General features: G+C 38.3%; 3 protein-coding genes and 1 pseudogene across 3 annotated transcripts; 3 read left to right on the forward strand and 1 right to left on the reverse strand.

Annotated features, from left to right (window-relative positions):
• The first annotated feature begins 6,769 nt into the window (after positions 1–6,769).
• On the forward strand, positions 6,770–7,561 carry LOC135596542 (cytochrome b5-like). The gene is made up of 3 exons (XM_065088594.1): positions 6,770–6,853; positions 7,062–7,128; positions 7,207–7,561. The coding sequence occupies exons 1-3, from the start codon at positions 6,770–6,772 to the stop codon at positions 7,452–7,454; spliced, it is 399 nt and encodes a 132-aa protein (XP_064944666.1). The 3' UTR covers positions 7,455–7,561.
• A 32-nt stretch (positions 7,562–7,593) lies between these two features.
• Positions 7,594–9,644, reverse strand: LOC135596858 (rab GTPase-activating protein 22-like). The gene is made up of 5 exons (XM_065089079.1): positions 9,419–9,644; positions 9,069–9,201; positions 8,947–8,996; positions 8,744–8,797; positions 7,594–8,676 (listed from the first exon to the last, which is right to left on the reverse strand). The coding sequence occupies exons 1-5, from the start codon at positions 9,574–9,576 to the stop codon at positions 7,758–7,760; spliced, it is 1,314 nt and encodes a 437-aa protein (XP_064945151.1). The 5' UTR covers positions 9,577–9,644; the 3' UTR covers positions 7,594–7,757.
• A 4,618-nt stretch (positions 9,645–14,262) lies between these two features.
• LOC135596859 (heat shock 70 kDa protein, mitochondrial-like) lies at positions 14,263–15,635 on the forward strand (annotated as a pseudogene).
• A 353-nt stretch (positions 15,636–15,988) lies between these two features.
• LOC135596857 (methionine gamma-lyase-like) lies at positions 15,989–17,709 on the forward strand. Its single transcript, XM_065089078.1, has 2 exons — positions 15,989–16,781; positions 16,901–17,709. Exons 1-2 carry the CDS (start codon positions 16,004–16,006, stop codon positions 17,554–17,556), a joined length of 1,434 nt encoding a protein of 477 aa, XP_064945150.1. The 5' UTR covers positions 15,989–16,003; the 3' UTR covers positions 17,557–17,709.
• The last annotated feature ends 39 nt before the right edge of the window (positions 17,710–17,748 follow it).

The raw sequence follows: 17,748 nt of genomic DNA on the forward strand, positions 1-17,748 counted from the left end.
ATATAATTAATTATTGAGATACATTTATCCTTCGGACCCTAGAAACCTGATTGATTAAATTATTATTTTTATACTTTATGTTTCGTTCAATCGAATTAAGGTGATATAGATGTAATTTTAATTTAGTTTGTCAATAAATATAATACTTCAAATTTAAACGAAGAGAATGGTTATGTGATCACATATACGAGACTCTATTTCATCGAAAATAATGTTTTATTTGTCTTGCACATTGGTTTGATGTAGCATTTGAGTGAGGGAAGATTCATACGTAAGATAATGTAATTCGTTATCAAATTCTTCGTGATAAAATCATAAATCTTCTTAAGTTAATCTCAATTTAGATATAATTTTTTTACGTACATTTTTACATCTATTTCGTCACCCTCTTTTGGTCGTTTACATGAAACTCACGTGTGTTTAAATTATTTCTTCGTATCTTCTCTCAAATCGAAACCATTTATATAAACATTAATTTCTAAAATTTTCCTTATTTATAAAAGGTTATTTCCATTCTAGGATACCTTATTCTTTAGGGACATAGGCTCCGAATAAAAAAATATTTTGTTTGGAGTGAGATATTTTTATATTATAAAAGCATATACTATGTTTTTCTAATATTAATGATTTTTTTTTGTAAGAAGATATGTTAAAACATATGTTAAAACATATGTTTGGTCATTTCTTATGATCACCTAATTATATTTTTGAACATAAACCATACATATTTCATACATTATATATGTTTTTTTTATAAATCTTCCTCTAATGTATGTGACTTTTAAGTAAACTTACATGCAACTTAGGGTCGTATAAATTTGAAATATTCTACAACAAGAAGATTCATATACTTCAATTTGAAAGAAATAAATAGTGTTCCCAAAAGTTGACTAATATCTCAATCTCTTAAGGATCTACAATTTTCAATTAAACTAAATTACATGGAGGATAATTTGACACAACATGTTAGAATTATTTCACATTAATCCATTGTTAAGATAAAATTTATATTCTTTAAACCATAAACAAGAATCGTGTGAAAGCATATTAATGTTGTTCAAGGTGAAACAATTTCACACCCACAGAAACATCAAAACATAATAATAAACAGAAGAGAGAGAATTTAGGTGGAGGCAGAAAACTAACCTACAAGTTGTAAGAAAATAGAAGTTCGAAAAGATTAGAAATTATTTTTTTTATAAATATTTATTCTCATCATAATTATATATAATATTTTATAAATCTTGCATTGTACATTAAATTATTTTTTGGATATGTATATGTATGTGTGTGTACATACTAATTTGAACTTTGCACACTAAGCTTGCACAAACACATAAAATAATTAAATTTATTAATATTTAATTCATTTATGAGTGAAAATTCATTAATACTAAGTATGATTGTTTCAAACATTTGTGACATGCTAAGAGACATTTGTGACATGCTATAATGTCCTTTGGTTTCTAATTTATCATTTGGTGCTTAGCCCATCTTTTTAATGAAGGTTTCTAATTTGTCATTTAGTGATAAGCCCATTTTGTGGAATTTGAATCATTTTTATCAAATATTTTAACATTGTTTAGTTTTCAAGATTTTAAGGATTTATATTTCCTCTAATCTTAATGTTAATGATAATTGGATTTGGATCCTTACACCCTTTACATTAGCTACTTCTAATAGATGATTAAGAAAAAGAGGATGTGACCTATTTGGAAATGGATATGAAATCTTTGCTGCCCCACTTAAAGTAAAAATGTTCTTATGAAAAATGCTTTATAAAAGGTTACTTGTTTCAAAATGGTATTTTAGATTGAATCATTCTCAAACATCCCTTTGTCATGTATGTCAATTTTCTTCTAATTCTTGTAGACATATCTTCTTTTACTTGAAACTGTTGAGGAATTGGTCCAACAAAAATTAGTTTTTCTTTTTATATCTTGGATACTTGGATGAAAGGATAATGATTTGAGGAAGAAGATAAGGGTGCATTTGGAAACATATTTGAAATGTGTATTGATGGTTAAATGTAAATTAATATTTGATAATTTTCTTTTAAATCACATTTCACTTGGGTGATGCATTATAAATGTTCATATGTTGATGTTGTCTTACGATAACATAAGCGTTTCGGTATTTATAAGATATTAATAAAAAAAATTTAATCTTATTTTCTCTCTTTTACGATTTTATTTATTTATTTTTAAAGATTATTCTATATTTTTTTATTTATATGATTATAAGATTACATATATTAATTAATTTTATTTATTTATTTACTTATTAATTTAAATAAAAGTATATATTTATTGAAAATGTTAGAAGGATAAATTTGTGATATGATATTCAATGGACTTTTAAAACATAATTTTCCCATGCAACACTTACATGAATGCACATTTAAACTATGAATTTTATTTATTATTTATAAAACATTCATAATATTCCACAACTACAAGATTGTTTTCTCAAAATACATATTAAAAATATAAAAATATTTCAAACACACATAACCTTCATAGTATGATGTTTTGAAATTAAAAGTTCAATTGCCAATTCCCTTTGATTTATTTGGTTAAATAGGATTAATTTCTTATGTCACAATCCTTTACACACAATGATTCATTAAGTAGGAACATATGGTAAGTATGAAAGAAGTAGTATTATATTATGATGGAGCATTATATCCTTCCCATAGCATACAAAAACTATCTAAAACATATCATTTTTGTCCACGTCAGTGGTGAACAGTGAGCGAAGCATAGGGCAATATCGTTGGGGATCATTTTTTTTTATCATGCGAGTGATAAGTGATCAACGTTAAGCAAAACATATGGTAACATCATATTGCTATCTGATAGTCCCATCGAGAGTTTCAGGATAATTAAGATTATTGATGTTTCATACAAGAATATCACGATCATAACATGCAAAAAATGATATGATTGATGTTTCATACAAGAATATCACGATCATAACATACAAAAAAATGATCATTTTTTATCGTGTAAAACAGTAACAACAAACCGAAGCGAAGCATAAGGCAGCATTGTCTTATTACCCTGTAGCCCTTTAACCATATCAGTGTATTCACAAATGTCAAAGAAATTATTATGATGTTAAATTATAATATTTCTATAATTTGGTATCTTAAATATTTTGTAACGAATATTTAGATATTCCTCTTTATTGTATACATTTTTTTTTTTGCACTCCCCTAATGGATGCTTAATAATTTTTTTTTATCTTTTTTAAATTTCTTTTTGAGGTAATTTATTGTCATTAATATTATATTTTCCTATTTTGTTATATATATATATATATATTAAAATTTTAGAAAGCTTTCATCTAAAAAAGAACACCATGAAAAGAAAAAATAAATAAAACTCGATACTATATGAATTTAGGTCGGCTTCGTATTTTAAAGTATGTCATAAAATCAATTTTGTCAATATAAAGGAAAAAAAAAAGTGTTGATTTAATATGAATATGTACAAGGAAAATCTATAAAGGTTACACAAAGAAAATTACCTCAAATTATTGTTGAGATAAGAAGAAACAAGAGGAGAGTTATGAAAATTTTTATTAGACCTAAAATAAAGAAGATTTGACTTCTCTTGTTTTGATTATTATATTACTCAAATCAAACGTAACAATCAAAATATACCCACATCAATTTTTTATTGTTTTAGCAAACAAAAACCTTATATGTCAAAGCATATCATTCCCATTACAAAGTGAAAAATATGACTATATATATATATATATATATATATATATATATATATATATTTATCAGCAACGATGACATGCATATCTATCAAAGTACAAGACGTCCTTATTGTGTAAGCCAAGTCGCCAATTAAATGGCTTCTCTCTATCAAAAGCATGCAGGCTAACATCACGAATACGACGCAACCATACAACAACAAAAAAATGGAGCATTTCCTTGTCAACTTAAAAGGACATCATAATATTTTGATCCTTAGCAATCTAAAAGAACACACAACATAGTTGGATGTATTAAACGAGCACTTTCTGAATGGGATAGCTTAGTTACTAACGGAGTTATAGTTTGTATTCATATAATTTGATTGAGTCCCACTTTGTCTCCAACACTCTTTCCTAAGATATTAATTTTTCTTCGCTTGATGTTGTGCACCGGACTTATGCATGTCGAGGATTGCTTCGTTAAAGCATGCTGGTGTTCTTAGATGAAGGCAAGCCTTCGATCTAAAATGGAAAGCACTGACTCTGTTTCAAGGGTTCATTGGCAGATGAATCTCCTATAAGTTGGATTTATAGCAGAATCCTATTCGACGGTATGTCAGACGATTAAATCGATCATTGTACTTCAAAATTTTATATTAAAAATTTTATTATTTTAAAAATATTATATGACATATTGGATCGGTACGAAAGTGACGAACAAAAAGATAATTTTAATATTCTTTTGATTTCCAACTACTTTATCAGTAAAAAAAGTAATTTTAATATCTCGTGTACTGAAAATAGAAAGAATATTGAAATTATCGTTTTGTTCATCACTCTCGCTCTAATCCAACAAATGGAATACATCAAGTACATTAGATATTTCTTTATCTCGAATGATGTATTGAAAACAAGGCACTTTGGAATGTATTGAATGTTTCTAAGCACTTTAGTTTTTGTCGTAAGCAAGTATATCGTAGGCAAACATGATATTTCAAAATGTGTTAAAACACTTTCGATCTTTTTGTCCTAAATAAATATATCGCATGCAAATGGAAGATTTTGGATGCTTTTTTTTATCCTTATTGGATGTATCATACACAAAGAAAATATTTTAGGATATATCAAATATTTCAAATACTTTTGTGCCTTAGATAAGCATGTCATACATAAATAAAATATTTTAGAATACATTGGATGATTCATATATTTTTTATTATTATTATTATTATTATTATTATTATTATTATTATTATTATTATTATAGATGAATATATCTCACACAAATGAGATATTTTTGGGATACAACAAACGGCATGAGCACAACTAGGTCTCATTTACATGTATATTATAGCTTTAAACACAAATAATAAAGTGATGTGATGGGAAAAAACTTAATCTTGTAAGTATTAGGATGGTCTGACCGACTACGACTTACTTTGTGTGGCCAAGCATTGAGTCTATGTAAGCTTGACTAAGTTGATCGGGTCAATTTAAGCTTGACTAAGTTGGTCGTGCAAAATTATCTAACCTAAGTTGGGTGGGATAGTTAAGTTTTAAAGACCTTTTTGCTATGTCATCGTACATGATTTTTCATTAATATCATTGCATCTAAAAGCTTAAAAGCTTAAGTTAGTAGATATATGATATATTTTTTTTGATCAACAATATCTGATCACTTAATGGGAGTATAACTTGAGTATAAGTCCTAGTGTTGCTATTGTGACTTAATAAGAACTCGACCTTATTAGCCACGCTAGTTAGGGAGCAAAGGTCTCGTTGAGCCACATCATGTATGGCATCTAATAGGATCCATAAGGAATCATCTTCCTCAGACAATTTTGCTCAATTGAGTTGGATCAACTTTTCGATCAATATAAGATTAAATATTTTAATCAGGACGATATATGTTCAAATCATCACTCATCCGTGCATACGGGTGATGGATGATCCGAATTAAAAAGTGGAACTAAAATTAATCGATCATCTAAGATCGGCCTATATGAGTTTTGAACAATAAGAACATTTCATTTTCATATCATATACTTTTTTATTAATATTATTATAACTAAAAACTTAAGTTAGCATATGAATCATAATTTAGTTTATCTTCTTAAACTCAATACAAAAAAGTTCAATCAAATCTCAATCCTAAAAGAAACTTGTATATTGAGCTACAATTTTTTTTTTTGATGATTCTATTACTCATAAATAAACAAAAATATAAAATCAATAATATATATATATATATATATATATTAGCCAAAAAAACTTGATTATTCAAATTTATAATATATATATATATAGTAATTTATCATTACTTGATGATTCAAATTGAGTCAATTCAATCTTCACTAATTATTAACTTAGAATAGTAAAATCCAACACAAACTTAAAATTCATTCACAATTATTGTCAATTATTTTAATATCACTAAGAAATAATTTCTAAATAATATAAAATCTAACATTCAATGTTTTGTCTCAGCCAAGACAGGACAGCCTCAGCAGGCCTCATTAAAGGGGTACATATGGGCAAATGGTTGACATGTTGAGCATTTAAGGCTCCTTATAAGGTCTTCCATGAATTCAATTGCAACCCCAGCCATGGACACCCATTGGGTCCTTAAATCCGAATCCGACCCGAATACTTACTTCAACCCGATTTATTCGGATCGAATTTGACTATTTATGTACTATATTCGAATCCAACGCAAAGGTAATCAGTTCCGGTTTAAACGGGTCGGATAAATCTGGATACAGAAAGATCCGATCCGAATTCAAAGATTCGGCGCAGGTACTTCTCCATCCAAATAAAAGGGCCATGCGATGGTTGGCGTTAAGGGGATGGGTTGAAGTTAATGCAGCCCATCAGTTCGATTCGTCCATGCCTGCGTTTACTACACCAACCTAATCTCCATGCAACTCTCAATTCTCCGATGCAGATGACGTGAGGTTCTAAATCACTATGATTGCCATGATCAGTTAAAGCTTGTTCTTATTTGTCCTCCTCTCCGCTATAAGTAGTCGCCAAAATCCGTCATTGGAGCGAGGAGACGATGGCCGGCTCCAAAATCTACCGTTTCGATGAGGTGGCCAAGCACGATGATGCCGAGGATTGCTGGCTCATCGTCTCCGGAAAGGTTCCTAATCTTGCTTTCGGAGATCATGGTTTGTTCCGTTGCATCTGTTTGAGAAGATCCGAGGCAGGCGAAGCTTCTGATCCATGAGAAAGGGCAACTTTGAGCTCGATTTTATGCATTTGCATCTCCATGACGAGCAATAGTTTTTGCATTCATGAACATGGTGAAGAAGTGCACGCTTCATGGTTCCTTCTTCTCTATGCTTCAGGTCTACGATGTCTCCTCGTACATGGCCGAGCATCCCGGTGGTCGCGACGTGTTGCTGTCGGCGACCGGTACGCCTTTACCACGCTTTGAAGCCTGCTGTTGAACAGCGGAATTTAAGAGTGCTTCATCGATTCGATGGTTTGCAGGAAAGGATGCAACGGTTGAATTTGATAATGTCGGTCACAGTTCGTCCGGCAGGGAGCTGATGGACAACTACTGCGTCGGGACGATCGATTCCTCGACTCTTCCAAAGGATGGTGACCGTGTGAAGCCTCAGCAAGCACCCGAAGGCAGTGCAGATAGGACTCCGGAGTTTGCGATGAGAATATTACAGTTCATTGCGCCCGTGATGATTCTTGGCTTCGCCTTTGTCGTCCGACATTTTACCAAGTAGATTACGAAGATCTAAGAATCCGGAAGATATAGCCTTGCAAGCACTATTTCTCTGTTTCCGATGTAATATTCTTGTGTTTGAAAGTAGAAATCTGTGTAGAAATGCTATGAATTGATGATCAAAATTGACCATATCAACATTAAACTTGTAATCTGTGTAGAATACACTGCAAACCAGGTTTTAGTTCTACCACCTTAGACAAGCTTCAAGTAGATATTTCATCAAACAACTTTGACTGCACTTGCATGAAATGTAATTGCATCACAAACATGGCATCGATGCCTCTAAGAAACCAAGGTAGCTTTATTCGATCTTGTCATGGAGGGCGGCCACCATGTCCTGTGCATCATCCAAAAGCTTCCAGATATCCAGCTGCCCCGCGATGTTGTTTAACTCCCTTTGGATCTCAACCACGCTATTGAACCTCTCCATGATCGCCTTCCTCCTCTGCAGCACACAGGCTGCAATGGCATACAGCAGCAAGTCGTCGGTGGGCGGCGCCGACCGCGTTCTCCTCCGGTAACCTGCCCGAACCGCTGCCTGATCCGCCCACATGACCTCCCACAGGCACAGCGTCTGCTCGAAGGTGAGCTCTCGTCGGAGAGCGACCAGCACCATCCTGTACGCGAACGCGCAGTCTTCGGCTTGGAGCTTCTCCAGGTGCTGGTACAGGTCTGCGTCACGCAACTTGATGAGCTTGGACACGACTTGCAGTTGCCTTTGGATGCCCGCCTGATCAAGCCTAAAGTTGTGCCGAGCCCTCTTCATGAACCCCACGAAGCACCAAAACGCCTCATCGTCCACCTCCATGACAGCAAGGATGGGAGACAGGAGATCGCTCATTCCTTGGCAGTAGCCGATCTCAGGGTCGTGAAGCGCGTACGCCTCGAGAACGGCGACAAGGCGAGCAGCGTGGTAGATTCTGCATGGCTCCATGTCACCGTAATCCGTCAAGCCAACGGCGGAAGCTAACCGGAGAGCTTCGGCCTCGGGGACCGCAGCTTGACGTGGGGAATAGGGAATCCACTCTGCATCGGATCGTATGGCGTCCAAGCGGATGATGCGTTGCCATGTCGCGAAGTCCTCAGCTGCTGGATTCGCCATGGTTGGTTCTCCAGTGGAAGATTGGCTGTCAGATGATTCCGTCTCGTCGGTAGAGCTACTCTTATCGTCTTCATCCGCAGATTGGTGACACCGCCTCCTTAGTTTCTCGTACTCTTTCCTGTTCAAACAGTGCAATAGCAGACAAGATTTGAAACAAGGGAGAAAAAGATGGTAGATCCAAGTACCTCCTTTGCTCTCGAATGGCATTCCTTTCAGCTCTCGAACTGTTCATGTCATAGCTGCACCAAACAGTAAGATGGTCATAGGCAGTGATCTGCACATATCTAATGGAAGCAGAGTACAAGTTACAGAACATCGTTGTATGAGCAATGTTCTTCATCTCTCCTAAACACATTACAAGCTTGGCAAGATGGTTGACGGATCTTACACTCCGAGAAGGAAAGGCCAGACTTCAGCCCTGATGCTTGGATCGACTCCCTGAATTCGCAGGAAAAGCTATTAGATCATTGGAGCTTCCTCAACAGAGAGGAATCGTAAGTTGGTGCTTACTCCACTGCGAACTTTCTCCAAGAACTTTATCCCTCCACCGCGAAGCTTTCCGTCGCGTGAGAAGTTGTTCCATTCCTTCCGAGTCAGAGGATGTCTTCGCTTCTCCCGACACCATGGTAGTGTAAGACAACCACTGAAACAAACAGGGGAAGGGAAAGGGTTGAGAGACTGACAATGACAGCGAAATCACATCCAAATAACAACAGTATATTGGAGACAAATGGAGAATTAATTGCAAGTTAAATGTACAAAACTCGATTTTTCTGCGATTGTGTTCTCGTGTTTCTCGAATGGGATGAGGGTGGAGGGGAAGCAAAGAAGCAGAGCACCTTTCCGGCTCTCTGTCTCACCTACGAGAGGAGACAACCAGGGCGACGGCCAATGCGAGTCCGGTCAAGGCCGTCACCGCCAGCGCTACGCAGGGACGCCACCGCTCGTTGCTGCTGCCGCCCGCCGCCACCATGACGAAGCTTTCAATCCCGCGCTCCACCCAGCTCCAATTCAACATCGAGTCGCCCGCCGTCGCCTTGCAAGGCTCCGACCACCAGTCCCAACTCTCTCTCTCTCTCTCTCTCTCTCACACACACACACTCAGAAAGGGGCGGGAGAAGGGCACCTTAAAAGCGTCTCACGCCACAGTAATAAAGCGTAGATTGGTGGCTTTGAGTCCACAGCAAGGAGAGCATAAGAGCTTTCAATCTTTCTTAAAATGACAACTTCACCCTTGCAAAGTAGATACCTCTCAAAAAATATATCTATATTCCCAAAACGCTACTTAGCTAAGATCAAATTATTTTTGAATTGTTTTTGGGGGGTGATATTGAGGAATTAATCTGCGTACATACGTCTAATATCAGGCCGGGGAGAAGTTAACATCACTGCAAATAATTCTTAAATTAAAATAAATTTTATATAATTTTCATGATATTTTAGATCTTTAGTATATTCGTCTTGAATAGGGTATAAATGATATTTCATCATATATTCTTTTTCTTTCATAGGTTACTTCACATGAGATTTTACCTTTATCTAATATGCTCTTCTTATCTCCTAAGTTTTCCTTTTACACTTTATGATACAGTAAAATAGAGAGATATAATTAAAAATAATTTATTTAAATCAATAAAAAAATGTATTATCAAAAAATTAAATGAAATGAAGCTTGACTGGAGCCTCCTAATCCTTCCCCTCCATGGTCACCTCCTTCCTCTCACCTGGCATCCTCTCCTTTGCTTCAAGGTGGATGATCTTACCTACTATTGGCATTTTTAGATGGAGGTATCAAACCATCAACAATCCCTTGTTCCATCTCAAATCGAGTTAACTATGTATTAATTAGTTACTCTTAGCATCTTCATCGCTACACTTATATATATATATATATATATATATATATATATATATATATATATATATATATATATATATATATATATATATATATATATATATATATATATATATATATATATATATTATTGTTCTTGGATCTTACGCAATGAGAATTGGATCATAATAAGATCATGATAATAAGACCAATTCATCTATAAACACATACCATAAATATTCCTAATCATAAGTTACTCGAGAAAGACATCAAAATAACTAGATAAACCAGTGTGCTTACTATATACCTAGCATATAATGAAGGTAGCTAGTCTCACAACTGTTTGTGTGAGACACTAGGGATATAGTACATGTGTTAATTAGCGAATGAATTCATTGAATGATCTACTTGTGGAATGCTAGTTGGTTAATAATGTCTCACAATTAGATAGTGATTTGGTAGTCCGAGTTGTGTTTGATTCTTAGACTTATATATCAAGGATGCAATATATGAGTACTCCACTTTTTGATACTAAACATATAGGTCTATGAGTTCCAGATTTAGTACAACCGGTCATCGAGAGTCATAATCAACATTACAAGGGTAATTGTGTGTCAATAGAGGGTCATCTACTCTCAGTATTATAAGTATTATAAGAGGAATATCTCATATATTCTCACTTAAGTAAATTCATAACCATGGTCAATTAGATCATGATGAATATGATATCATGAGATTCGGATTGAGAGAGAATAAGTTCTTTAGGAGAATTCGATTAAAGTGAGAGTTTGATAAATTTTATATGGGCCAAATAGCGTCATGCCCAGCATATGATCTCTAGGGTATTAGATAGATGAGAGAGTTTAAACACATGATAATTAAGGGTAAACAAGTTTAATGAATTAGATCGCCTTGTATTTTCTACTCATTGGTGCCCTATAAACCAATCACATGAGTGATGACACGTGTGACACGATACATACTATTTTTACTTATTATTTATTTGATATTTTTCTCACTTATATTATTGCATATATTGTGATGTTCATATATCTCTACAATGAGAGTCGGATCATGACAAGATCACGATAATGAGACTGATTTATCCTTAAACACATATCCTAAATAATCTCAATTATAGGTTACTTATAGGGACATCGAGATAATCGGACAGACTATTGTATTATATATTCGTTGATATGATGGAGATGATTGATCTCATAGTTGCTAGTGTGGAGATACTAGAGATACGATGTAGGTGCTCATTGGAGAATTAGTTTACTGATTGATCCGCTCATAGAATGTTGGATGGTTGATAATATCTCATTGTCAAACAACGATTTCATCGTCCTAACGGTGTATCTAGTCCTTAGACTTGAGACACCAAGGATATCTTATATGAGTATTCCACTATTTGATACCAGATTTATATGTTTGGAAGTTCTAGATCTAGCATAGTCGGTCATTAAAAGTGGTTGTCAATCTTATAAGGGCAGTTGAGTATAAATAGAGGATCATCTGCTCTCAGTGTCATGAGAGAAATATCTTATGTATTTTTGCTTAGGCAAATCCCTTGTTAGGGTTATTCGGATTGAGAGATAAAGAGTTTTATGAGAGAATCCGATTAGAGCGAGACTTGAGTATAAACAGTTTGGGTCTGATAGTACCATGCCCAATATATGATATCTAAGATATTAGATTGGATTGAGAATAGATAGGTCAAATAGATTGGATTCCCCTGTATCGTTTGAGGATTGTGGCATAGTGGCATAGTATGTCCGTAGTCGATGAGTCAAGTGAATTATTATGAAGATAATAATTTACTAAACCAAAAGGAGCTCTGATAGATATGACTCATGACCAACTCGATATTGGGCCTAAAGGGTCACACATATATAGTAGATGTTGCGATGAGTAGAGGTTCAGATATAAGATATCTGCTGTAGCTCCTATCTTATTGGATATCTAATAAGCCTTTGAATTATTGGATATCCAATAAGAGCCAATAAGAGATTATTGGATAGAGATCTACTAATTTAAGAGGCTTGGATAGTTGGATGAAGATCCAATACCCAATAGGATATGATCCATTAGAGTTAAGATTGATAAAGGGTCATAGGCTAGGTTTCTTGGTTGTCACCTCCTATCCTTTATTGCGTCTCCTCTATTTAGAGAGGAAAGGAGACCCTTTGGTTCTTTTATATTTATAAAGTCTCCCTATCAACTTAACCCAAATGGATCTTGCCCTATTGGATATTAGATCTCTATCCAACTATCAAAGTCTCTTAGATTAATGGATCTCTATCTAATAATCTCTCATTGGCTCTTATTGGATCTCGTCCATAGGATCTAATAATTCATGGGCTTATTGAATATCCAATAAGATAATGGCTCCAACGAATATCTAATATTCGAACATTTGCTCGTCGTAATGCCTATCATATGTGTGTGACCCTCTAGGTCTAATATCGAATTAGCCATGAGTCATATCTACCATAACTCCATCTGGCTCAATAGACTATTATTTTCATAATAATTCACTCGACTCATCGATTGCGGACGTACTATGCCATTACGTTGTAGTCCCTAGACAATACAGGAGAATCCAATTCTTTGGACCTATTTATCCTTAGTTACTGTGTACTTATAGTCCCTCATCCATCTAATATCATAGAGACCGTATACCGAATATGGTGCTATCAAGCTCATACGGTTTCTCCTCGAGTCTCGCTCTAATTGGATTCTGTTGAAGTACTCACTTCTTTCTCAATCCAAATAACTTTGGTCAAGGATTTGTTTAAGCAAGAACACATAGGATATTTCTCTCATGATATCGAGAGTGGATGATCCTCTATCGACACTCAATAGCCATCGTAAGATTGGTTGTCACTCTCGATGATCTAGAATTGGAACTTTCAAACTTATAAGTCTGGTATCAAAGAGTGGAGTACTCATATAGGACAGCATTGGTATCTCAAGTCTAAGGACTATGTACACCACGGGAATAACAGAATCACTTTTTGATAATAAGATATCATCAACCATCCAACAGTGAGCAAATCAATCAGTGAACTCATTCTCCAATGAGCATATACATTGTAGCTATAGTGTCCTCACACGAGCAGCTATGAGACCAACCATATTTATCATATGGATGGGTATATAATACACAAGTCTATTTGGTTATCTCAATGTCCATCTCACATAACATATAACTAGGATTATTTAGGGTTTATGTTTAAAGGTGAATCGATCTCATTATTATGATCTCATCATTCCTATTACACAGATCCATGAATATCATAATATACTTATATATCAAGCAATATAAAATAATAAAATATCATAATAATAATAAATAAAAAGAATACATATCATATTATCATTTACATGTATGACTAGCAAAATACTGATATTTCACTTGTTGTTTACTTATTTTACTTAATTCTTAACATTTGATTTATGTGATCCATGACTTCCAACTGAGAATGATGTTTTTGCTTTGTTTAAAGGTAAAATCAACAAATGATGACACTTTGACAATGCTCTTGTGGAGTATTTGCTGAATGAATTTAGAAGAACCGAGGGGATATATTTGTCGTCGGACCGCTGGCTTTGCAGACGCTGCGAGAGGCAGCTGAAAAGGGTAAGATTGAGCTGTCCTCGACATCCCAGACTGATGTCAATCTACTTTTCATAACAGCTGATGCATCTGGAGCGAAGCATATGAACATAACGATGACATGATCAAAGTTTGAGTTTTTGGTGAATCACCTGGTTGAGAGGACTCGAGACCCATGCAAGATGTGTCTGAAGAATGCTGGAATATCCACCAAAGATGTTGAAGAGGTTCTCCTAGTAGGTGGAATGACCAGAGTTCCAAAAATTCAAGAGGTGGTTGCTGAGATTTTTGGTAAGAACCCAAGCAAGTGAGTAAACCCGGATGAAGCTGTTGCACTGGGTACTGCCATTCATGGTGGTATTTGACGAGGAGATGTCAAGGAGCTGCTCCTTTAAGATGTCATTCCTCTGTCACTTGGTATCGAAACCCTTGGTGGCATCTTCAGCAGATTGATCAATAGGAACACAAAAATTCCTACAAAGAAAAGTCAAGTATAACATTGTTTGATCTACGTCTTGCAAATACTGTCCTTCCCTATGTAGTTCTAGTGGCAACCTAGTGAAACCTTAAGCTCCTGCCCCTATGCATTCATAGTCTTCCTAGATTCTGATATGCTTTCATTTTAATTCTAACTTTTGTAGGTGTTTTCTACTGCTGCTGACAATCAAACTCAAGTTCGCATCCGCGTGCTGCAAGGCGAGTTTGACCTTGTGGGAATTCCACCGGCACCCAGAGGCATGCCGCAGATTGAGGTTACGTTCGATATCGATGCCAATGTAATAGTGACAGTCTCTGCCAAAGACAAGGCAACCGGAAAGGAGCAGCAAATCACTATTCGGTCTTCAGGTGGGCTGTCGGAGGAGGAGATTGAGAAAATGATTAAAGAAGCTGAATTGCACGCACAGAGAGACCAGGAGAGGAAAGCTCTGATCGACGTCAGGAACGCTGCCGATACAACAATATACAGCATCGAGAAGAGCTTGGACGAGTACAGAAGTAAGATTCCAGCTGCAGTTGCGTCGGAGATAGAGTCAGCGCTAGCGGACCTGCGGAAAGAGATGGCGGGGGACGACATAGAGAGGATAAAGTCCAAGCTTGACGCAGCAAACAAGGCTGTGTCGAGGATAGGGCAACACATGGCTGGAGGCTCCGCTGGGTCGCAGGGTGGTGGTGATCAGACGCCGGAAGCAGAGTACGAGGAAGTAAAGAAGTGAAAGCGTCGACGGGTAAACCGGCTTGTACTGTACGTTGTTCACTGTTCTTGTGTTTCTTGATGTATTAAGAGTTGGATTGCTGAGTGCTGCAAACGTCTTCTTGTTCATACGGAGTTCTCACCCATTGTTATTCCTGTGGATAGAGTTTGCCGAAGACGTGGCGTGTGCTTTGCTTTCTGGCTTGGGAACCCAAATCTCAATTCCTGAGAGAGAAGCTGCGATGGGGAATGCGATGACGGGGAAGACTCAACAAGCACTCTTCTCAGTCTGGCACGTGCAGATACAAAGAAGAGAAAGCTGATGACACGCACGGATAACCTTGTGGATCACGTATGTATGCCATTTTACGGCTTCATTCACTCGAACGATTCATATTGAAGTTTGGCGTAGTAGATGTAGCGAGACTGAATGACGTCCGCCCCAAATAATTAGCATCCAGAAAATTCAAATATATTGATTTTTCTATATTTTTATCGTTATTTTATTTACAGATTTATGAGTAAAAAGAGGCAGTGCGTAAAACAAATACATGAACAAATATGAGACGTCCGATCCTCTCCAACGTCGTACGAGATTAACTATACAGGTTGGCACGTCCATCCGCCCACGGCAGCCGCTTTCTTGTCCCGTTGCACCTGTGCACCCACAAATCGTCACCCGATACAGTTGACGGTTCCACGTACCCGATTCATCTCCTCCTCTATAAACGCATCTTTGCCCCTCGTCGACCAAAGTCCCCAAAGGATTAGGAGAGGAGACAGCGAGGGAGATAATGGCGGAGACGAAGGACATTTCGTATTCCAAGAAACGTGGCCCGAAGGAGGAAGAGGACGGCAGGGTCGACGAGGGGTGGGCGGGGCCGCTGGCCTCCAAGAGGGACCGCAGCGAAAGGGGAGGGGATCCGACGGCGGCGCTGGCCAGCGCGCGCCACGAGTTCGGGGAGCACGGTGGGGTGAACATGTCGATCGAGGCGTCGGCGACGTTCACGGTGATGGAGGCAGACACGATGCAACGGATGTTCAAGGGCGAGCTCGGGCCCGACCGCGACCACTACATCTACAGCCGGCATTTCAACCCCACCGTCCTCAACCTCAGCCGCCAGATGGCCGCCCTCGAGGGCACCGAGGCCGCCTACTGCACCGCCAGCGGCATGTCCGCTATCTCCTCCGTCCTCATCCAGCTCTGCGGTGCCGGCGGTCACGTGGTCGCCTCCCGCTGCCTCTACGGCGGCACCCACGCCCTCCTCTCGCACTTCCTCCCCCGGGCCTGCGGCATCCACACGACCTTCGTCGACCTCCATGACGTGGAGGCAGTGAGAGCGGCGGTGAGGGAGGGGAAGACCAAGGTCCTGTACGCGGAGACTCTGGCGAACCCGACGCTGGTGGCGGCCGACGTTCCGCGGCTGAGCGAGGTGGCGAGGGAGAAAGGGGTGAAGCTGGTGGTAGATAACACCTTCGCGCCGATGGTGGTGTCTCCCGCGAGGCTTGGGGCCGACATCGTGGTGCACAGCGTCTCCAAGTACATCAGCGGCGGCGCCGACGTCATCGCAGGTACGCCTAACACGCCACCCTCCCTCCCTTTCCCGTTCCTCTGCTTTCCCAGCGGTCGGAATAGATACTCATCATGTGTCAGTATCAAGTGTTTGAACTGGGTCTGATGCCATGTGCAGGTGTAATCTGCGGCCCGGAGAGCCTGCTGAACTCGATGATGGACTTGCATAACGGAACGCTGATGCTGCTGGGGCCGACGATGAACGCCAAGGTAGCCTTCGAGCTCTCGGGGCGACTCCCCCACCTGTCCCTGAGGATGAAGGAGCACTGCCACCGCGCCCTCGTCTACGCCACCCGCATGCGCAAGCTGGGGCTCAAGGTCATCTACCCGGGCCTGGACGACCACCCCCACCACGCCCTGCTCGCCTCCATCGCCAACCCCGGCTACGGCTTCGGCGGCATGCTCTGCCTCGACATGGGCACGGAGGAGCGCGCCAACGAGCTGATGCACCACCTCCAGAACACCACCCAGTTCGGCCTCATGGCTGTCAGCCTGGGTTACTACGAGACCCTCATGTCCTGCTCCGGCAGCAGCACCAGCAGCGAGATGAGCCCCGGGGAGAGGGCACAAGCCGGCATCTCCCCCGGCCTCATCCGCTTGTCCGTGGGCTACAGCGGCACGTTGGAGCAGCGGTGGAGCCAGTTCGAGAGGGCTCTCGCGCTTCTGCACCCTCCTCCTCCGCAGAAGCAGCAACCATATCTTCTTCTCTCAAGTGTCGCAGAGCAGAAGAATGTTGCTTCGTCAGCTGCCCATTTCCGCTCCGATGCTATTTGACGACGAAATAAAATAAGATGTCGCCTAATGGAGGTAATCGAGTTAGGGGATTTATAGGAGTGTCATAAAAGAACTGTAACTCGCCAAAGTATTGTCTGCCCTGGAAATCAAATTAATATTTTTAAAATTAAAATCAAAATTAATTTGATTTGATTCGAACTGATCAATTGAATCGAAGAAGAGTATCCTCCC

This window comes from Musa acuminata, chromosome BXJ1-11 (genome assembly GCF_036884655.1).
Source record: "Musa acuminata AAA Group cultivar baxijiao chromosome BXJ1-11, Cavendish_Baxijiao_AAA, whole genome shotgun sequence".
Taxonomy (NCBI): domain Eukaryota; kingdom Viridiplantae; phylum Streptophyta; class Magnoliopsida; order Zingiberales; family Musaceae; genus Musa; species Musa acuminata.